The sequence below is a fragment of the Mobula hypostoma genome, chromosome 20 (genome assembly GCF_963921235.1).
Source record: "Mobula hypostoma chromosome 20, sMobHyp1.1, whole genome shotgun sequence".
In the NCBI taxonomy this organism is placed as follows: domain Eukaryota; kingdom Metazoa; phylum Chordata; class Chondrichthyes; order Myliobatiformes; family Myliobatidae; genus Mobula; species Mobula hypostoma.
Genome location: NC_086116.1, coordinates 37,394,719 through 37,411,922, shown reverse-complemented (window position 1 = coordinate 37,411,922; position 17,204 = coordinate 37,394,719). Strand labels below are relative to the sequence as shown.

At 41.8% G+C, this 17,204-nt stretch overlaps 1 protein-coding gene across 1 annotated transcript in view; it reads right to left on the bottom strand.

The window, feature by feature from the left end:
• The window catches only part of pcloa (piccolo presynaptic cytomatrix protein a), a 385,443-nt gene that overhangs the window by 50,682 nt on the left and 317,557 nt on the right, over positions 1 to 17,204 (bottom strand). Inside the window, exons 19-20 of the mRNA XM_063073096.1 lie at positions 7,766 to 7,960; positions 4,451 to 4,627 (exon numbers count right to left, since the gene is read on the bottom strand). Of these exons, the coding sequence (XP_062929166.1) occupies positions 4,451 to 4,627; positions 7,766 to 7,960 (372 nt within the window). The remainder of the gene's footprint in view (positions 1 to 4,450; positions 4,628 to 7,765; positions 7,961 to 17,204) is intronic.

Below are 17,204 nucleotides of genomic sequence, written 5' to 3'. Positions count from 1 at the left end.
AGTAAGGGTTTTTTCCACTGAGGTCAGGTGGGACTACAACCAGAGGCTAAAGGTGAAAAGTGAGAAGGTTAAAGGGAACATGAGGGGAAACTTCTTCACTCAGAGGGTCGGGAGAGTGTGGAATGACCTGCCAGCACAAGTGATGCATGCAAGATCGATTTCAATGCTTAAGAGAAGTTTGGATAGGTACATGGATGGTAGGGGTATGGCGGGCTATGGTTCCAGTGCAGGTCGATAAGAGTAGGCAGGTTAAATGGTTTCAGCATGGAATAGATGGGCCAAAAGGCCTGTTTCTGTGCCATACTTTCCTATGACTCTAGCACCACTGGCCACAGACCTTCAGACCGAATAACACAACTCCACAACTATCCTGTGTCTTCTATGGTGAAGCAGTTTTTGAATCCAATCTAGCAAGTCTCCATAGATCTCTCTGGAGCATGACAGGCTGACAGATGTAGATAAAATGATAAGAGGTGGAGATAAGGTAGATAGTCTGGCTCTTTTCCCCAGGGTAGAATCGTCAAACACAGGAGGGCACAGCTTTAACGTGAGAGGGGGAGTGTTTTAAGGAGACTTATGAGACAATTCTTTTCCAGTATGCAGTCAAGGGAAATGGTGGAAGTGGCATGATAGCAACTTTTAGGAGATACTTAGACAGACACATGAACAGACAAGGAAAGAATACAAATTTCTATAGATGCACAGTGGAAATTATCCTGGCTACATCATGAACTGGCATGGAAAAACCGATGGCCAGGAATGGAAAAGACCACAGAAAGTGGTGGATGCAGCCCTGTTCTTCACAGGCAAAGTCCTCCCCACCTTTGAGTACATCTACCTGAAGTGCTGCCACAAGAAAACGGCATCCGTTATCAAAGGCTCCACATTCAGGCCATGCCTCCTTCTCACAAATACCATCAGGCAGGAGGTAGAGGAACCTTAGGGGCTACTCTACCAGGTTCAGGACCATTATTACCCTGCAACCAACAGGCTTCTGAACCGCTGTGGATAGCTTCACTCAACACCACTCCGAACAGATTCTATGATCTACTGATTCACTTCCAAGGACTCTTTATGACTCACTGTATGTCTTCTTTTGCAAAATGGTTGTTTGTCAATCTCTGCTGCTATGTATACTTTTTTGTAAAATACTGTTGTATTTTTCTTTTCCTGTAAATGCCTGCAAGAAAATGAATCTCAAGGTGGTATATTTTAGCATATATGCACTTTGATAATAAGTTTACTTTGAACTCTGAAGAAATGGAGAGAGGTAAACAATGTGCATGCAAATGGAATTGGAATTGGTTTATTATAGTCACAAGTACCGATACAGTGAAAAGCTTGTCTTGCATACTGTTCATACAGATCAGATCTTTACACAGAACACTGGGATAGAACAATGTAAAACAATAACAATAGAGAATAAAGTGTAACCGTTACAGAGATCTGTAACAGCTGTCTGTTAATTGTCTCATAAATCTCCATTAAACACCCACCCTCTCACGTTAAAACTGTGCTTTCCAGTATCTGTACAGTGCAGATAAACAATAAAGTGCAAGATTATAACAAGGTAGTTTGTATGGGGGAAGCATTCAATAGTCTGATGACATTGGAGCAGAAGCTGTCCTTGAGTCTCGTGGTACGTGCTTTCAGACTTTTGTATTTCTGCCTAAGGGAGGGGGAGAAGAGGAAATGTCCAGGATGGGTGGGCCTTTGATTATGCTGGCTACTGAGGCAGTGAGAAGTATAGACAGAATCCATGGAGGGGAGGCTGGTTTCCATGATGTGCTGAGCTGAGTCCACTATTCTATATAGTTGCAATACCAAGCTGTGATACATCCAGTTCTATGGTACATCAATAAAAACTGCTCATGGTCAGGTAGGATATGCCACATTTTTTTAACCTCCCATTGTATCTGCCTCTGCCAAGCACCCCAATATTCTCCGTGTAAAAAACTTTTGCCCTGCTCATCTCCTTTGAACTTAACTCCTCTCACTTTAAATCCATGCCCTCTAATGTTAGACAACTTGACCTTGGGAAAAAGATACTGGCCAACTTTTCTATCTACACCTCTTACAATTTTATAAACTTCTATCCAGTGTCCCCCTCAGCCTCCACTGCTTCAAAGAAAACAACCTTAGTTTGTCCAACCCCTCCTTATAACACCTCCCCTCTAATCTAGGCAGCACCCTCCACAGTCTTCTATAACAGGGCATCCAGAATTGAGTGCTGTACTCCAGATAAATTCCAAAATCAAATAAACCCATTTCTAGACAAACATATTTCTAATTTTTTTCAACTGTTTTGATTGTACAGAATTTCAATCTGAAAAATGGTTTGTCATGTTTATTGCTGTAGTCTAACTTTCTTGACTATCAATGTTTTGTTACCAGGTTCGGATATGGCCCAAGTGCAGAGTTGGAGACAGCGAAGCAGGTTGATAGTACACAACTCTATTGCGAACAGCGTTGAAGGGAAAATAAACAATAAACACGCGGCGAAATAGGGCTGTTAACTAAAACTCTCAAATGGGAAATGAAGTCTACACTGCGGCTGAAAAGAAAATCTAAACATTAAACGAATACCGCTAGTCTTCAGAGTCAGTTGACTCAAAAGTCCAATTTCACAGGGAAGGCCGAAAGCGAACAGGCAGCGAAGCGTTGCTGCGCTCTGTCCAAGTCTTGACAAGGACTATGATGACAAGTATGGAGTTAAGTACTACCACAATTAAATAATAATTAGCTGACACATGCAAATTCACAAGCACAATTGCTGTATCTACCAGCTACCGAATCCGTGGTTGTGACATGTTTAGAGGGATAAATATGGGTTTAGATGGCCACCTTGGTCAGATGGACTAATTGATCTGAATGGTCTGTTTCTGCACTGTGGTACACTATGACTATGACTCATCAGTTTATATAATGCTCCAGAGAAAACAAGCGTGCTTGCTTAATTTCTCTTTGAGCTTATGCCCTTTTACAAGGCAATATCTGGTAAAGTTCCTCTGCACTCTTTATCAAGCATCCACATCCTTCCAATAATAAGGCAACTAAAATTGCATACAATACTCCATGTGCGGCCCAACAAAAGTTTTGTGTGGCTGCAGTGTGACATCCTAACTCTTATACTCGAACCCCGATCACTGAAAGCTAGCATGCTGTAAGCCATCTTTACCGGCCCATCTACTTGTGGCAGCACTTTAAGGAAGTATGGACTTGGAGTCTATGATACCTCTCAGTACATCAATGCTGTTAAGGGTCCTGCATTAACTGTGTACTTTCCCCTGACAGATGACCTCCCAGAGGCCAACAGCTCACACTTGACCATTTTAGTTTGCTCTACCTCAATACAATGAAACTATCTTTATGAATGGTCTGCAACACAAACTTATTCCTCTGTCCCTCAGTACGTGTGACAATAATAAACCAATTTACTAAATGTAGAGAAAATCTAAGAATTAGTAGGTAGAGTACACGGAGATGTAATAACACACATGGGAGGAATGCAAGCCTAAATTATATCTATTGTAATGCATGAAAACTCGGTGTAAGAAAGAGAGTAATAGAGTTAAACAGCACAGAAACAGGCTCTTAGTCCTGTTCGTCCATACTGGAAATGAAAGGGTTAATGTAAAAGAAGTATTTCATGGCTCTGGGCCAGTACTCACTGGAGTTTAGAAGAACGAGGGAGTTCTCATTGAAACCTATTGAATATTTAAAGGCCTAGATAGAGTGGATGTGGAGAGAATGCTTTCTATAGTGGGAGAGTCTACGACCAGATGATACACCCTCAGAATACAAGGAACAGAGATGAAGAGGACTTTCTTTAGCCAGAAGATGGCGAATCTGTGGCAATGCAGAGGAATTTCTTTAACGAGAAAATGGTGAATCTGTGGCAATGAATTCCACATATAGCAGTGGAGGCAAAATCATTGGGTATATTTAAAGCAGAGGTTGATAGGTTCTTAATTAGTCAGGGTATCAAAGGATATGGGGAGAAGGCAGGAGAATGGGGTTGAAAGGAATAATAAATCAGCCATGATGCAATGGCCAAGCAGACTCGATGGGCTGAATGGCCTATTTCTGGCCTATGTCTTACATTCTTAGGGAATGGAATTATTGCAATCAAGTGGGATTAACCTTCTGATCGCAAATTTATGTCTTCTGATTGTAAATTATTTTAGCATTTGCAAATCAATTCATGAAATAATGGCAAATATCAAAGAGCATCTTCTATCAGCTAACCCATTGTTTAACTCATGAGAATAATTGCTTTTAAGTTCATCAATAAGTGTCTTACAAAAATAACTACTGAAATTCCATCATTAATTTAGAGAAAATGTTCCAGATAGGAATTTGCTATGGCTTTTAAGACAGCTAGAATTTCTAACTGCTTACTTATATCCAGAATTAAGAGACATTTTAGTAATAATGTTGATCTACTTACCTCCTTCGGCCTTAGGTGATCCTTCTGACATCACCTTCCTTATGGCGAGTTGACTTTGGTCTTTGTTCTCATTGGCTGGTGAAGGTAGATTGTCAGACTGAGTTCTTTGTATTGGGACGCCTGCAATGCTGTGTCTGTGCTTCCTGGTGTGATTTTGAGCCTGACCGCTTTTATGTGCTGTGGCAAGTGTGGGTGAAATGGAAACCCAGAGTATGTATCCTCAGATGGAACCAGCTTAAGTGTATTTCATGCAAACAGAAGTGTTTCATTTAAATAAGTCGTGTAAACACCAAGGAAACATAACATGCAGAGCATTAAGGAGTCAAAACTGGCCAGTTCCTTTGCCCAGACCTAATGGTTTAATTTGGTCTCATTATTATGTTGTGGAATGCTCACTAGCAGGGTTCTATAACAAGATTCTGAGTGGCAAAAAATAAGAGTCAAATTGCATTAGTAAGAACTCAGGTGGAATGAACTCTTTCTATAGGCATCTATGCTTGGGTGTAATAAGGTGCATGATGATAATTTGATTATGGGATAGTTAGCATTTTATCTAGTCCCATGAAGTTCTTACTAATGACTATCTGTCCTTGTAATGGATTCATTTTCCATTACTTATCTGCATGCAATACTTCAAAGAAAAACAAATATTCCAGTATTTCAGAGTTATTAAGATTGCATCTGAGTACAGAGATTCATATTCTGGTCAAACAAAATTTATACTGCAGTTGGATCCAATAAAAGTCAGCAATACAATAGTCCTGCTCTATATTTTAGAATCTTGAGCAACACACACACACAAAATGCTGGAGGAACTCAGCAGGCCAGGAAGTATCTATGGAAATGAATAACTAGTCGATTTTTTGGGCCAAGACCCTTCTTTAGGACTGGAAAGGAAGGGGGAAGATGTCAGAATAAGATGGTGGGAGGAGGAAAGGGAGCATAGTTAAAAGGTGGCGGGTAAAGCCAGGTGGGTAGGAAAGGCAAAGGGCTGCAGAGGAAGGAATCTGACCGGAGAGGAGAGTTGATCATCGAAGAAAGGGAAGAAGAATCTTACTTGGTCTATGCACAAACTCTCCCCTGTTGACAACAGGAAGAAGCACCATTTTGAATTCCACATTTTGAATTAAGTACTTTGAATTTTGAACGCAACTTAGCGTTCAATAGTCTTGAGGTCCACAGGAATTTTGAATGATTAAAGTTAATCCTTGCATTACCTTGTCTATATGTCAGAGCTGAGCAGACTGGCTTGTTAGTCATTAGTTTACTGATAATGCATTTATTGTGAATACTTCTTTTATAATCATCATTTCATACATGTACATTAGGCACAAGTCTAATGCAATCTTTTCAATCGACTATGTTTGGAGTTGGAAGTTAGTATTCTAGAAACTCTGATATTTATTCTTGTTTATCATTATTGGCAATTGAAGAATTTAAGTGCATATCATACACAATTGATTCAATAATCCACCTTTAAATTGGTAAAGGAAAATGTGTATTAAAGCTAATGGTTTTGCCTAAAATGAAAAAAATATGCCCTACATTTTAAAATTAACGGTAGTCTAAGAACAGACTAACATCTCATTGCAATTTATAAAGCAGGTCTCCTCCACAGACTATTCTACCCAATTGCAGTATTAGCCAATGATGTAACTGTAAGAACTATATTAATTGTTCAAACAACAGGAATTCTGCAGATGCTGGAAATTCAAGCAACATACATCAAAGTTCCTGGTGAACGCAGCAGGCCAAGCAGCATCTGTAGGAAGAGGTGCAGTCGACGTTTCAGGCGGAGACCCTTCGTCAGGACTAACTGAAGGAAGAGTGAGTAAGGGATTTGAAAGTTGGAGGGGGAGGGGGAGATCCAAAATGATAGGAGAAGACAGGAGGGGGAGGGATAGAGGCGAGAGCTGGACAGGTGATAGGCAAAAGGGGATACGAGAGGATCATGGGACAGGAGGTCCGGGAAGAAAGATAAGGGGGGGGGTGACCCAGAGGATGGGCAAGAGGTATATTCAGAGGGACAGAGGGAGAAAAAGGAGAGTGAGAGAAAGAATGTGTGCATAAAAATAAGTAACAGATGGGGTACGAGCGGGAGGTGGGGCCTTAGCGGAAGTTAGAGAAGTCGATGTTCATGTCATCAGGTTGGAGGCTACCCAGACGGAATATAAGGTGTTGTTCCTCCAACTTTACATCTTTACAGCTTCATCTTTACAGTAGAGGAGGCCGTGATTAATTGTTCAGCTGCTTTGACAAGATTCATTATTAAAGTACTGTCAGTCTGTTCACCTTCCACCACAAGTAGAATAAATTCTGCATACCATAAGTAAAATTCAGTTGTGACTTAAAAATGAAATAAATTTAAAATTATTTTAATCATTACCACTTGTGTAATGACATGGAATTGCAGGCTGTGTTTGGATAAGCTGGGTTTGAATCTCATTGGAGAATAGCTGGCTGAGAGACAACTTTACAAAGATTTATCAGTTTATGAGGGGCACAGATAGTCAGTCTTTTCTCAGCATAGCTGAGTCTAAAACTAAATTTCACCGACCTGCAGTGAGAGGAGAGAAACTTAAAGGAGATCTGAGTGGCAAGATTTTTCATACAGAGGTGATGGTTATTTGGAGTGAGCTGCGAGGGGCAGAAACAATCACAACATTTAAAGGGATTTAGATGAGTAGATGAATATGAAAGATGTAGGAGGTATACAGGCAGCATCGACAGCAATCATGGTGGGCATGAGGTGGGCCGAGGGCCTATTCCTATGCTGTACAGCTCAGTGAATCTATGCTGATACATTCCAGCACAAGATTTTCTCTCAGGAAGTGAAAAAGATTTCCACACCAGTTCTGTGGCTTGACCAGAGTGTCATTTCCAACAGTTTGGGTGCAGGACATCTGATTATCGAAAGGACTCAAGAACAAGAAGAATTGAACCCATTAACTGTAACTAAGTAACAAACGGATTTCATGCTTTTGCTCAATAAAACCATTCACTTTGTCTGTGTTTGCTACTTTGGTCTAACCCATATTAAAATGATAGATTTGTGTGGTGAAGGGGCTAACGGTACAGAAACAGCCAGTTTCACTGCCTTATTCCAAATTAAATAAAACAGTCAGGAAAGAAATCTGTGATTTAGAAACACAGCAACACAAACCGATACTACAACGTACAGTGAGCAGACTTTGCAGACAATTGCAGATAACTGAAGAAACCAGAACTGAGGCTCAGAAAGTTAAGGGAGCGAAGTAAAAAGGCAACAGATGAATGTTAAGCTGCCATGCTGAGGAAGTTATTTGTGTCGTTTACTTGGCTGCACTCGGAGCTGCTGCACAGCTGCTTCTGCGGCAGCAATGGCGGCTCCAGCATCTTCTAGGTGGGTCTGAGTGACGCTACTTTTGCTCTGACTTCGCGATGGTCCGTGAGAACGCAAATGTCCTTCTGATGATGATTTTGAGCTGGCAGGACTACTCTGAGATTTCTCAATGGTGGGCACGTGCATCTCTGGGGAAACAAAAACATGTTCAGTAGTTGCACTACGATATTCAATATTCTCCTCTTCGAGTTATAGAATCATACAGAATGGAAACAAGTCCTTTGTCCCAACTTGTCCTCAATGAAGATTACCATCTAAACAGGTCCTATTTACTGACATTTGACCCATATCTCTCTGAACCTTTCATGCTCAGACCTTGTTATAATACTTACAGTGTGGGCTGGTTTGCTGGAGCTATTCAGGAGGGTTTAAACCAATTTGACTGAGGGACTGGGAAATGGAGTGATAGGGCAAAGGATGGGCTAGTTGGTTTTCAAACAGAGGTACTGTGTAGTGAGACTGCTAGCAAGGACAGGCTGATGATAGGGCAAAAATTGCAGTCAACGGGATGAGTTGCAATGTAAAAGGGGGACAAAATTGAAAAGGGTGATGAATACAGGCCTGAATCCACGCAGTATATGGAATAAGGTACATAAACTTGTAGCACAGTTATAGATTGGCATGTAGGACATTGTGGGCATCACTGTATCATGGCTGAAAGAAGATTGTAGCTGAGAGCCTAACATCCAAGGCAGGCAGGTCGGCAGAGAGAGTGGTGTGGCTCTGTTGGTAAAAAATGAAATCAAATCTTGAGAAAGAGATGACATAGGATCAGAAGCTGTACAATTGTTGTGAGTAGAGTTAAAGAACTGCAAGGGTAAAAAGACCCTGATGGGAGTTATATGTGGGCTAAAAACTACAATGAGAGATAGAAAATGCATGTCAAAAGGGCAATGGTACGATAGTCATTGGGGATTTCAATATGCAGGCTGATTGGGAAAATCAGTTTGGTGTGGGATCCCAAGAGGGGGAATTTGTAGAATGTCTACAAGATGGCTTTTTGGAGCAGCTCATGGTTGAGCCCACAAGGGGATCAGCTATTCTGGATTGGGTGTTGTGCAATGAACCAGAATTGATTAGAGCGCTAAAGGTAAAGGAACCCTTTGGAGCCACGGTCATAATATGATCGAATTCACTCTGCAATTTGAGAGGGAGAAGCTAAAGTCTGATGTACCAATACTACATGGAGTAAAGAAAATTACAGCTGCATGACAGAGGAGCTGTCCAAAATTGATTGGAAGAGAACACTAGCAGGGATGCTGGCAGAACAGCGAAGGCTGGAGTTTCTGTGAGCAATCCAGAAAGTGCAGGATAGATACATTTTACAGAAAAAAAGAAGTATTCTAACGGCAGGATGATGCAACCCGGGGCTGACAAGGGAGGTCAAAGTCAACATAAAAGCCAAAAAGAAGGCATAAAATAGAGCAAAAGTTAATGGGAAGTTAGAGGATTGAAAAGCTTTTAAAAACTAAAAGAGGGTAACTAAAAAAGTTATAGAGGAGGACGAGATGGTATACAAAGCTAAGCTAGCCAATAATATTAAAGAGGATACCAAAGGTTTCTTTGGATATGTAAAAAGTAAAAGCAAGGTGAAAGTAGATATTGGACAGCTGGAAAATGATGCTGGAGACATAGTAATGGGTGACAAGGAAATGGCAGATAAACTGAATATTTTAGAGTCATAGAAAAGTATAGCACAGAATCAGGCCATTTGGCCCATCAAGTCCATGCTGAACCATTAAATTGCCTACTCCCATTGACCTACTCTCCATAGCCCCTCACACCCCTACCATTCATGCACCTATCCTAACTTCTCTTAAACATTGAAGTTGAGCTTGCATGCACCACATGCACTGGCAGCTTGTTCCACGCTCTCCTGACTCTGAGTGAAGGAGTCAAACTTTTCATCTTTCATCCTTCACGCCTGTCAGGGGTCAGAAGTGAATGAAGTTGCCATTACTAGGGAAAAAGTTCTTGAATGGTCTGAAGGTAGACAAATCACCTGGACCAGATGGTCTACACCTTGTGTTATGAAAGAGGCGGCTGAAGAGATTTTGGAGCCATTAGTAATGATCTTACAGTAATCTCTAGATTCTGGCATGGTTCTGGAGAACTGGAAAATTGTAAATGTAATCTTCAATAAGGGAGAGAGGCAGAAGAAGGGAAATTATAGGCCAGTTAGTCTGACCTCAGTGGTTGGGAGGATGTTGGAATCAAATATTAAGGATGTGGCTTCAGGATACTTGGAGACACATGATAAAATAGGCCATAATCAGCATGGTTTCCTTAAGGGAAAACCTTGCCCGAGAAACCTGTTGGAATTCTTTGAAGAAATGGCAAGCAGGATAGATAAAGGAGAATCAGTTGATGTTGTGTACTTGGATTTTCAGAAGGCCTTTGACGACGTGCCACACATGAGGTTGCTTAACAGGTTAAGAGCCCCTGGTATTACAGCAAAGATACCAGCATAAATAAAGCAATGGCTGATAGACAGGAGGCAAAGAGTGGGAATTTTCTAGTTGGCTGCCTGTGACTAGTGGTATTCCGCAGAGGTCTGTGTTGTGACCACTTCTTTTTACGTTAAATGTCAATGATTTGGATGAAGGAATTGATGGCTTTATGACCAAGTTTGTGAATGATATGAAGATAGCTGGAGGGCTGATAGTATTTAGGAAGCAGAGAGGCTACAGAAGGACTCGGACAGATTAGGAGAATGGGCAAAGAAATGGCAGATGGTATACAGCATCAGGGAGTGTATGGTCATGCACTTTGGTAGAACAAATACAAGTGTAGTCTATTTTCAAAATGGAGAGAAAAATCAAAAAAAGGGACTTTAGAGTCATTATGCAGGATTCCCTAAAGGTTAATTTGCAGATCAAGTCAGTGGTGAGGAAGGTAAATGCAATGTTAGCATTCAGTTCAAGTGGATTAGAATGTAAAAGCAAGGATGTAATGTTGAGACTTTATAAGGCACTGGTGAAGCATCACTTGGAGTACTGGGAACAGTTTTGGGCCAACTATCTAAGAAAGGATGTACTGTTCTTGGAAAGGGTTGAAACGAGTTTCATGAAAATGATTCTGGGATTGAAAAGCTTATCATATGAGGAGTGTTCAATGGCTTTGGGCCTGCAGTTGCTGGAATTCAGAAGAATGAGGGGGGATCTCACTGAAACCAGTTAAGTGTTAAAAGGCCTCTATAGAGCGGATGTGGAGAAGATGTTTCCTAAGACCAGAGGACAGAGGGATGTCTATTTAGAATGGAGATTAGGATGTATTTCTTTAGCCAGAGACTGGTGAATCTGTAGAATTCATTGCCACAGGCAGCTGTGGAGGCCAAGTTATTGGGTATACTTAAGGCAGAGGTTGTTAAGTTTCCGATTAGTCAGGGCATGAGGGGTTACTGGGAGAAAGCAGGAGATTGGGGCTGAGAGGAAAATGGAGCAGCCCTGATTAAATGGCGGAGCAGACTCGATGGGCCAAATGGTTAACTCTGCTCCTAGACCTTATGGTCTTATGGTCTGCTGGAGGTTGAACAGCATCTATGGAAGGAAAGAAAAACGTTGATGTTTCACGTGGAACCCTACATCAGAATTCTTTTCATTTCCTGCCACAGATGCTTCTGGACCTACTGAGATCCTCCAGCAGATTGCTTGTTGCTCCAGATTCTGATGTCAGCAGGTCCCTAGAGTGTCCTTTGTTATTATATCCCCCTCAATCACTTCCTCTGGCAGCTCATTTCATATACCGTTTTTATGAAGAAGTTGATCTTCGGATTCTTATTAAATCTTTCCCATCTCACCTTACAACTACGTCCAGCTTTTGACTCCCTTTCCCTGGGAAAATCTTTGTTTGCTTCATCCTTTCAGCGTCCCTCATGATTTTCTACACCTCTATAAGATCACCTCTCAGTCTCTGACACTCTAAGCCAGTAGTTCCCACCCTGGTGTCTGTGGAATCCTTGGCGAATGGTAAGGCTCCGTGGCGTAAACAAGTTTGGGAACTCCTACTTCTAAGCAATAAAATCACAGCGTGTCCAGCCTCTCCCTCTAACTCACTCTCTTGAGCCATGACAGCATCATTGTAAATCTTCTTTGCATACATTATCCTTCAGCTTAAAGATATCTTTCATAACCAAAACTGCACACAATAATCCGGGTGCATCCTCACCAATATCTTGTACTGTAGCATAGCATCACAACTTTCATGCTCAATGCCCTGACTGATGAAGGCCTGTATATGCCAAAAGCCTTCTTCACCACCCTGTCTACCTCTGATGCCACTTTCAGGAAAGCATGAACTTGTATTCGAAGTTTCAAAGTACAAAGTATATATACAGTATAAAACCCTGAGTCTCATCCTCCTATGGGCAGCCACGAGACGAAGAAACATTTAAAGAAGACATCAAAACTCCAATGTGCGAGGAAAGAAAAAAAATCATGCAAGCAGCAAAAGGCGAGCAAATAATGCACAGAACATCAAACCAGAGTCCCTGAAATGGTCCGGGAGCCACAGGCACCGACTCAGCTCAGTTTAGTGCTATGTCGATGACTGCAGGCCTCAGCCACAGAGCCAGTTCTGTGCTGAAGCACCTGGGTAAAATTGCGAAAATAGCGAAAAAACAAAGGAGTAACCAGAAGCACATGGAAACTGAACCTCAGGGTCCTCCAAAAAAATGGGTCCACAACTACTGAGTGTGTTCAGAGCTGAGGACATTAAACATAAAACCTCAGAGTCCCCCTAAAAATGAGTCCCACAGCCACGAGCTGCACTGTGGTAATCAACCCTGCACCTCCCTCCGGCAGCAAGGAGAGGCAAACTGGTCAAACACAGGCAGGTGGCGCTGAACACTCACTTGACTCCCACTCTCATCCTCGTCAATTTCAATCTTGCCCGCTGCTTTAATCTGCGAGGAGAGTAATGGAGCCGATGACGGGTTCGTATTCCACCATTAGGAAATGATGGCCGCACACTCTGCTCCCAACTTCGCCGAATTCGCCAAGAGATAGCAAAGGTGCCAGATCTCTCAAATACGTCATCAAAATGGAAATTGCAGCTCGCGATCAGTTGCAGTTCAGGAGAAGAAGCATGTTTAAAAGAAGAGGACGAAGTATGTAGAAGTAGTTTTGTTAGCTATCTGCAGGATGTTGCCATTGGCCGCGTTGGTCACTGGCATCACCTTGTTCCTGGTGCTTCTCTCCCCTTCCTCGATCACTGTCTCCATTTGTGAAGACAGCCTATCCACTGATATATCTTACAAACCTACTGACTCTCACAACTATCTTGACTATACCTCTTGATTACAAATCTCCCCAGCCTGTCACTCATAAAAATGCTATTCCCTTTTCTCATTTCCTCTGTCTCTGCCACATCTGTTTCCCGGATGAGGTTTTCATTTCCAGGACCTCGGAGATGTCCTCTTTCTTCATGGAACAGGATTTCCCTTTCTTCACCATTGATGTCGCCTTCACCTGCATCTCCTCCATTTCCCGGACAGCTGCCTTCACCCCATCTTTCCGCCGCCTTAACAGGGATAGAGTTCCTCTTGTTCTCATCTACCACCCCACTGGCCTGCATTTCCAGCACATCCTTCTCCACAACTTTTGCCATCTTCAATGCGATCCTACCATTAAGCTCCATTTGCAGCCCTTTCCCCTTCCCATTCTCCCATGGTACACTCTTCTTTCCTATCAGATTCATTCTAAAACAGCCCTTTAACCTTCCCACCTATCACCTCCAGCATCTCACTTCATCCCCACCCACCCACTTACCTCATCTATCATCCTCCAGCTGGTGCTCATTTCCCTCTCCCCACCTTCTTATTCTGGCTTCAGCCCCCTTCCTTTCCAGTCCTGATGAAGGGTCTTGGCCTGAAATGTCGACTCTTTATTCCTCTCCCTGCTGCCTCACCTGCTGAGATCCTTCAGCATTTTGTGTGTGTAACACTGGATTTCCAGCATCTCTTGTGTGTATTCCTGAACCCCTATTTGGGGAATACAGGTCCATAATCCCTTGAAAGTGGTGACACAAGTAGATAGGGGCCGTAAAGAAAGCTTCTGGCACATTGGCCTTTATAAACATACACGGTGAGTGGTAGGGTACTTAGTGTTATGTTTTGTAAGTTCAAAACATTAAGCTAATTCCAAGGAAGATACGGGAGTCTTGGGAATGTGGGTCTAACTTCGTGTTTACTTTACGTGAGGCACGCATATACCACGTGGTAGCGTGATGACGTATGCAATTCATGTATTTATACTTGTAAGGAATTACTTAAATGAACAGGAATGCTTAATCAAACAACATATGTACAAAATTACTCCAATATTATTTAAATATCAAACACACAACACTCCTACCTGCTTAGCTATAGACCCCAACTCAACAGAGAATTCATCAACCATATGCACAGTATAATACATCTACAATATGCAGACATCCACAGCACAGTAAATGTTAAATTGTCCCATTTAGGCCTAAAGATTTAATCACTGTGTAGGATTTCTTACTCTTGTAGGTTAACATCTTTCCTGACAAGGGGGATCACTCTGCTTGGCAGGTGAGACTTGTGGCTGTGAAACAATCTCAGGTTCTGGGGCCTCACCCGTGGTATTTGTAGGAGCTGATTTGGAGACTGCAGGGAGTGGTTCTGACAGCAGTAGCCAGCTTTCTTCTTATTCCTTTTACTTCTTCTAGTTTGTGCATCCTGATCTTGGGAAGGTGTGTTTTGTTCACTGGATTATTGTCTTATTAATACTTCTACTGCTTCCTTTATGATCTGATCTCTCCTCTTAGTTTCCACAGTCACAACATAAGACTACAAGATATAGGAGCAGAATTAGGCCATTTGGCCCATTGACTTTGCTTTGCCGTTTCATCATGGCTGATCCATTTTCGCTCTCAGCCCCAATTTCCTGTCTTCCTCGTGTCCATTCCTGCCCTGACTAATCAAGTATCTTCAGCCTCTGCCTTAAATATACCCGATGACTTGGGCTCCACAGTCACCTGTGGCAATGAATTCCACAGATTCATCACTGACAAAACCTCTGTTTTCATATCTCCATTGACTTCTTTCTTTTTGGCCTTCCGTTCATCCATCTGGGCTTAAGTCTTTGCATCTACTTTTATGAGCAGTTTTTTGTCTCCCACTTGAAGTTCATGCAATAATCTTAATGCACGCAGAGTAGATTCTGGTTCTTTATACTCACGAATGCCGAATGCTTGCAACTTCTCTGAAGCTCCTTGAACTCTCTTAAAACCAAGCCTCATTTTGGAAGTAACTGCCTGATTAACATATCAGAAGCTTTCTCAGATATGTTGCCTACAAAAGTTGTTGTAGTCAGATCACTGCTTTTGGCACTTTCACAATTCCTCAAAGCAAGGTCCTTCCTTGGTCCAATATGCCTTCCAACCAGAGGCAGAGAGTTTAGCACCAACACACGTTCGTCCTCTGTTGGGCAACAGTTCATGATGTGCACCATGGAGACAGCTGTGGCATCATCCAGTACCATTCTTAATCCACTTTCAGATGACTCTTGCAGGGGATATGTGATGCAAATGGTGGATGGCTCTACAATCAAATTGTAGTTGTTTCAGCCAATCACACCTCCACAGAGCTGGTCCTCCTGTTTTACTATAGACAAGCTCAATATGGCTTGTTGGTTGTTGTATTTCACTGTTACAAATGTCAGTCCTGCAGGAGTTATCTTTTCTCCAGTATAAGTTCTTAGTTGGAAATGTGCAGGCTTCAGTTTGGTATCTTTGAAATGCAATTAAAACTCATTTTGTGGAATGACTAAGTCCAATTCCATTTTAAGTAATTTGTCGTTCACTTCTGGGATAAACCATATTGCTTGTCTATTGTTAATTTTCACACTCTAAATCTCAAGGCTACACAGTCCTGTGTCACTCGCATTGTAATCAGATTTTTCATCAACAGCATGCAGATTAGTACTGTTTTTGAAACTGCAACTTGACTTTTTAGATTCTTACCTTCCCTGAGCAGTCCATTTATTTTTATCTATCTGTCATGCTCTTTTGATGTGTCCTACTTCAGACCATAAGATATAGGAGCAGACAGGCAATTGTTAAGGATGTATTTTTGGGGTACTTGAGAGGCACATGACTGTTATGGAGAGCAGGTTCACAGGACTGTTAAGTGAGACAGAAGGCACTAATTATGAAGAAGCACATTAGTCATTTGGCCCACATACACACCACTCTCTTGCTATAGAAATTCCTCCTCATCTCTGTTCTAAATGGACATCTCTCTACTCTGAGGCAGTGTCCTCTCATCTTAGACTCCCTCACCATAGGAAACATCCTCCACCCATCCACTCAATCGAGGCCTTTCAACATTCAATAGGTTTTGATGAGATCACTCTTATTCTTCTGAATTCCAGTGAGTACAGGCCCAGAACCATCAGGCAGTCCTCATATGATAAGCCTTTCAATTTCAGAATTATTTTTGTGAACTTCTGTTCAATCCTTTCCAATGTCAGCACATTCTTTCTTAGATAAGGGGCCCAAAATTGCTCACAATACTCGAAGTGAGGTCTCAAAAGTGCCTTTAAAGTCTCAATATTGCATCCTTGTTTTTACATTCTAATCATCTCAAAATGAATGCTAACACTGCATTTGCCTTCCTCACCACTGACTCAACCTGCAAATGAACCTTTAGGGAATTCTGCACAGCGACTTCCAGTCCTTTTGAACCTCAGATTTTTAAAATTTTCTCTTCAATTTGAAAATAATCTGTGATTATATTTCTTCTACCAAAATGCATGACCGTACACTTCCTGACATTATATTCCATCTGCCACTTCTTGGCCCATTCTCTTAATTTGTCTAAGTCTGTCTGTAGCCCCCCTGCTTCCTAAGCACTATCAGCTCCTCCATCCACATATCATCCACAAATTTGGCCACAAAGCCATCAATTCCATTATCCAAATCATTGATATGTAATGTAAACAGAAGTGATCCCAACACAGGCAACCAAAAAAGTCTCCCCTTTATTCACATTCTTTGTCTCCTGCCAATCAGCCAATGCTCTATCCATGTTGGTGTCTTTCCTGTAATACCATGGGATCTTAACTTGTTAAGCAGCCTCATGTGTGGCACATTGTCAAAGGCTTTCTGAAAATCCAAGTACACAACATCCACTGATTCTCCTTTGTCTATCCTGCTTGTTATTTCTTCAAAGAGTTCCAACAGTGTTGTCAGACAAGATTTTCTCTTAAGGGAAACCATGCTGACTTTGGTCTATCTTATTGTAGTGTGAAGGGTTAGTTTACTTGTTGGTCAAAAAGTTGCTTCTGCAGTGTCAGTCATCAATTGGCCCTTTCGAAGGATGCAGCAGCCCTTTCCCATTGGTGTCTG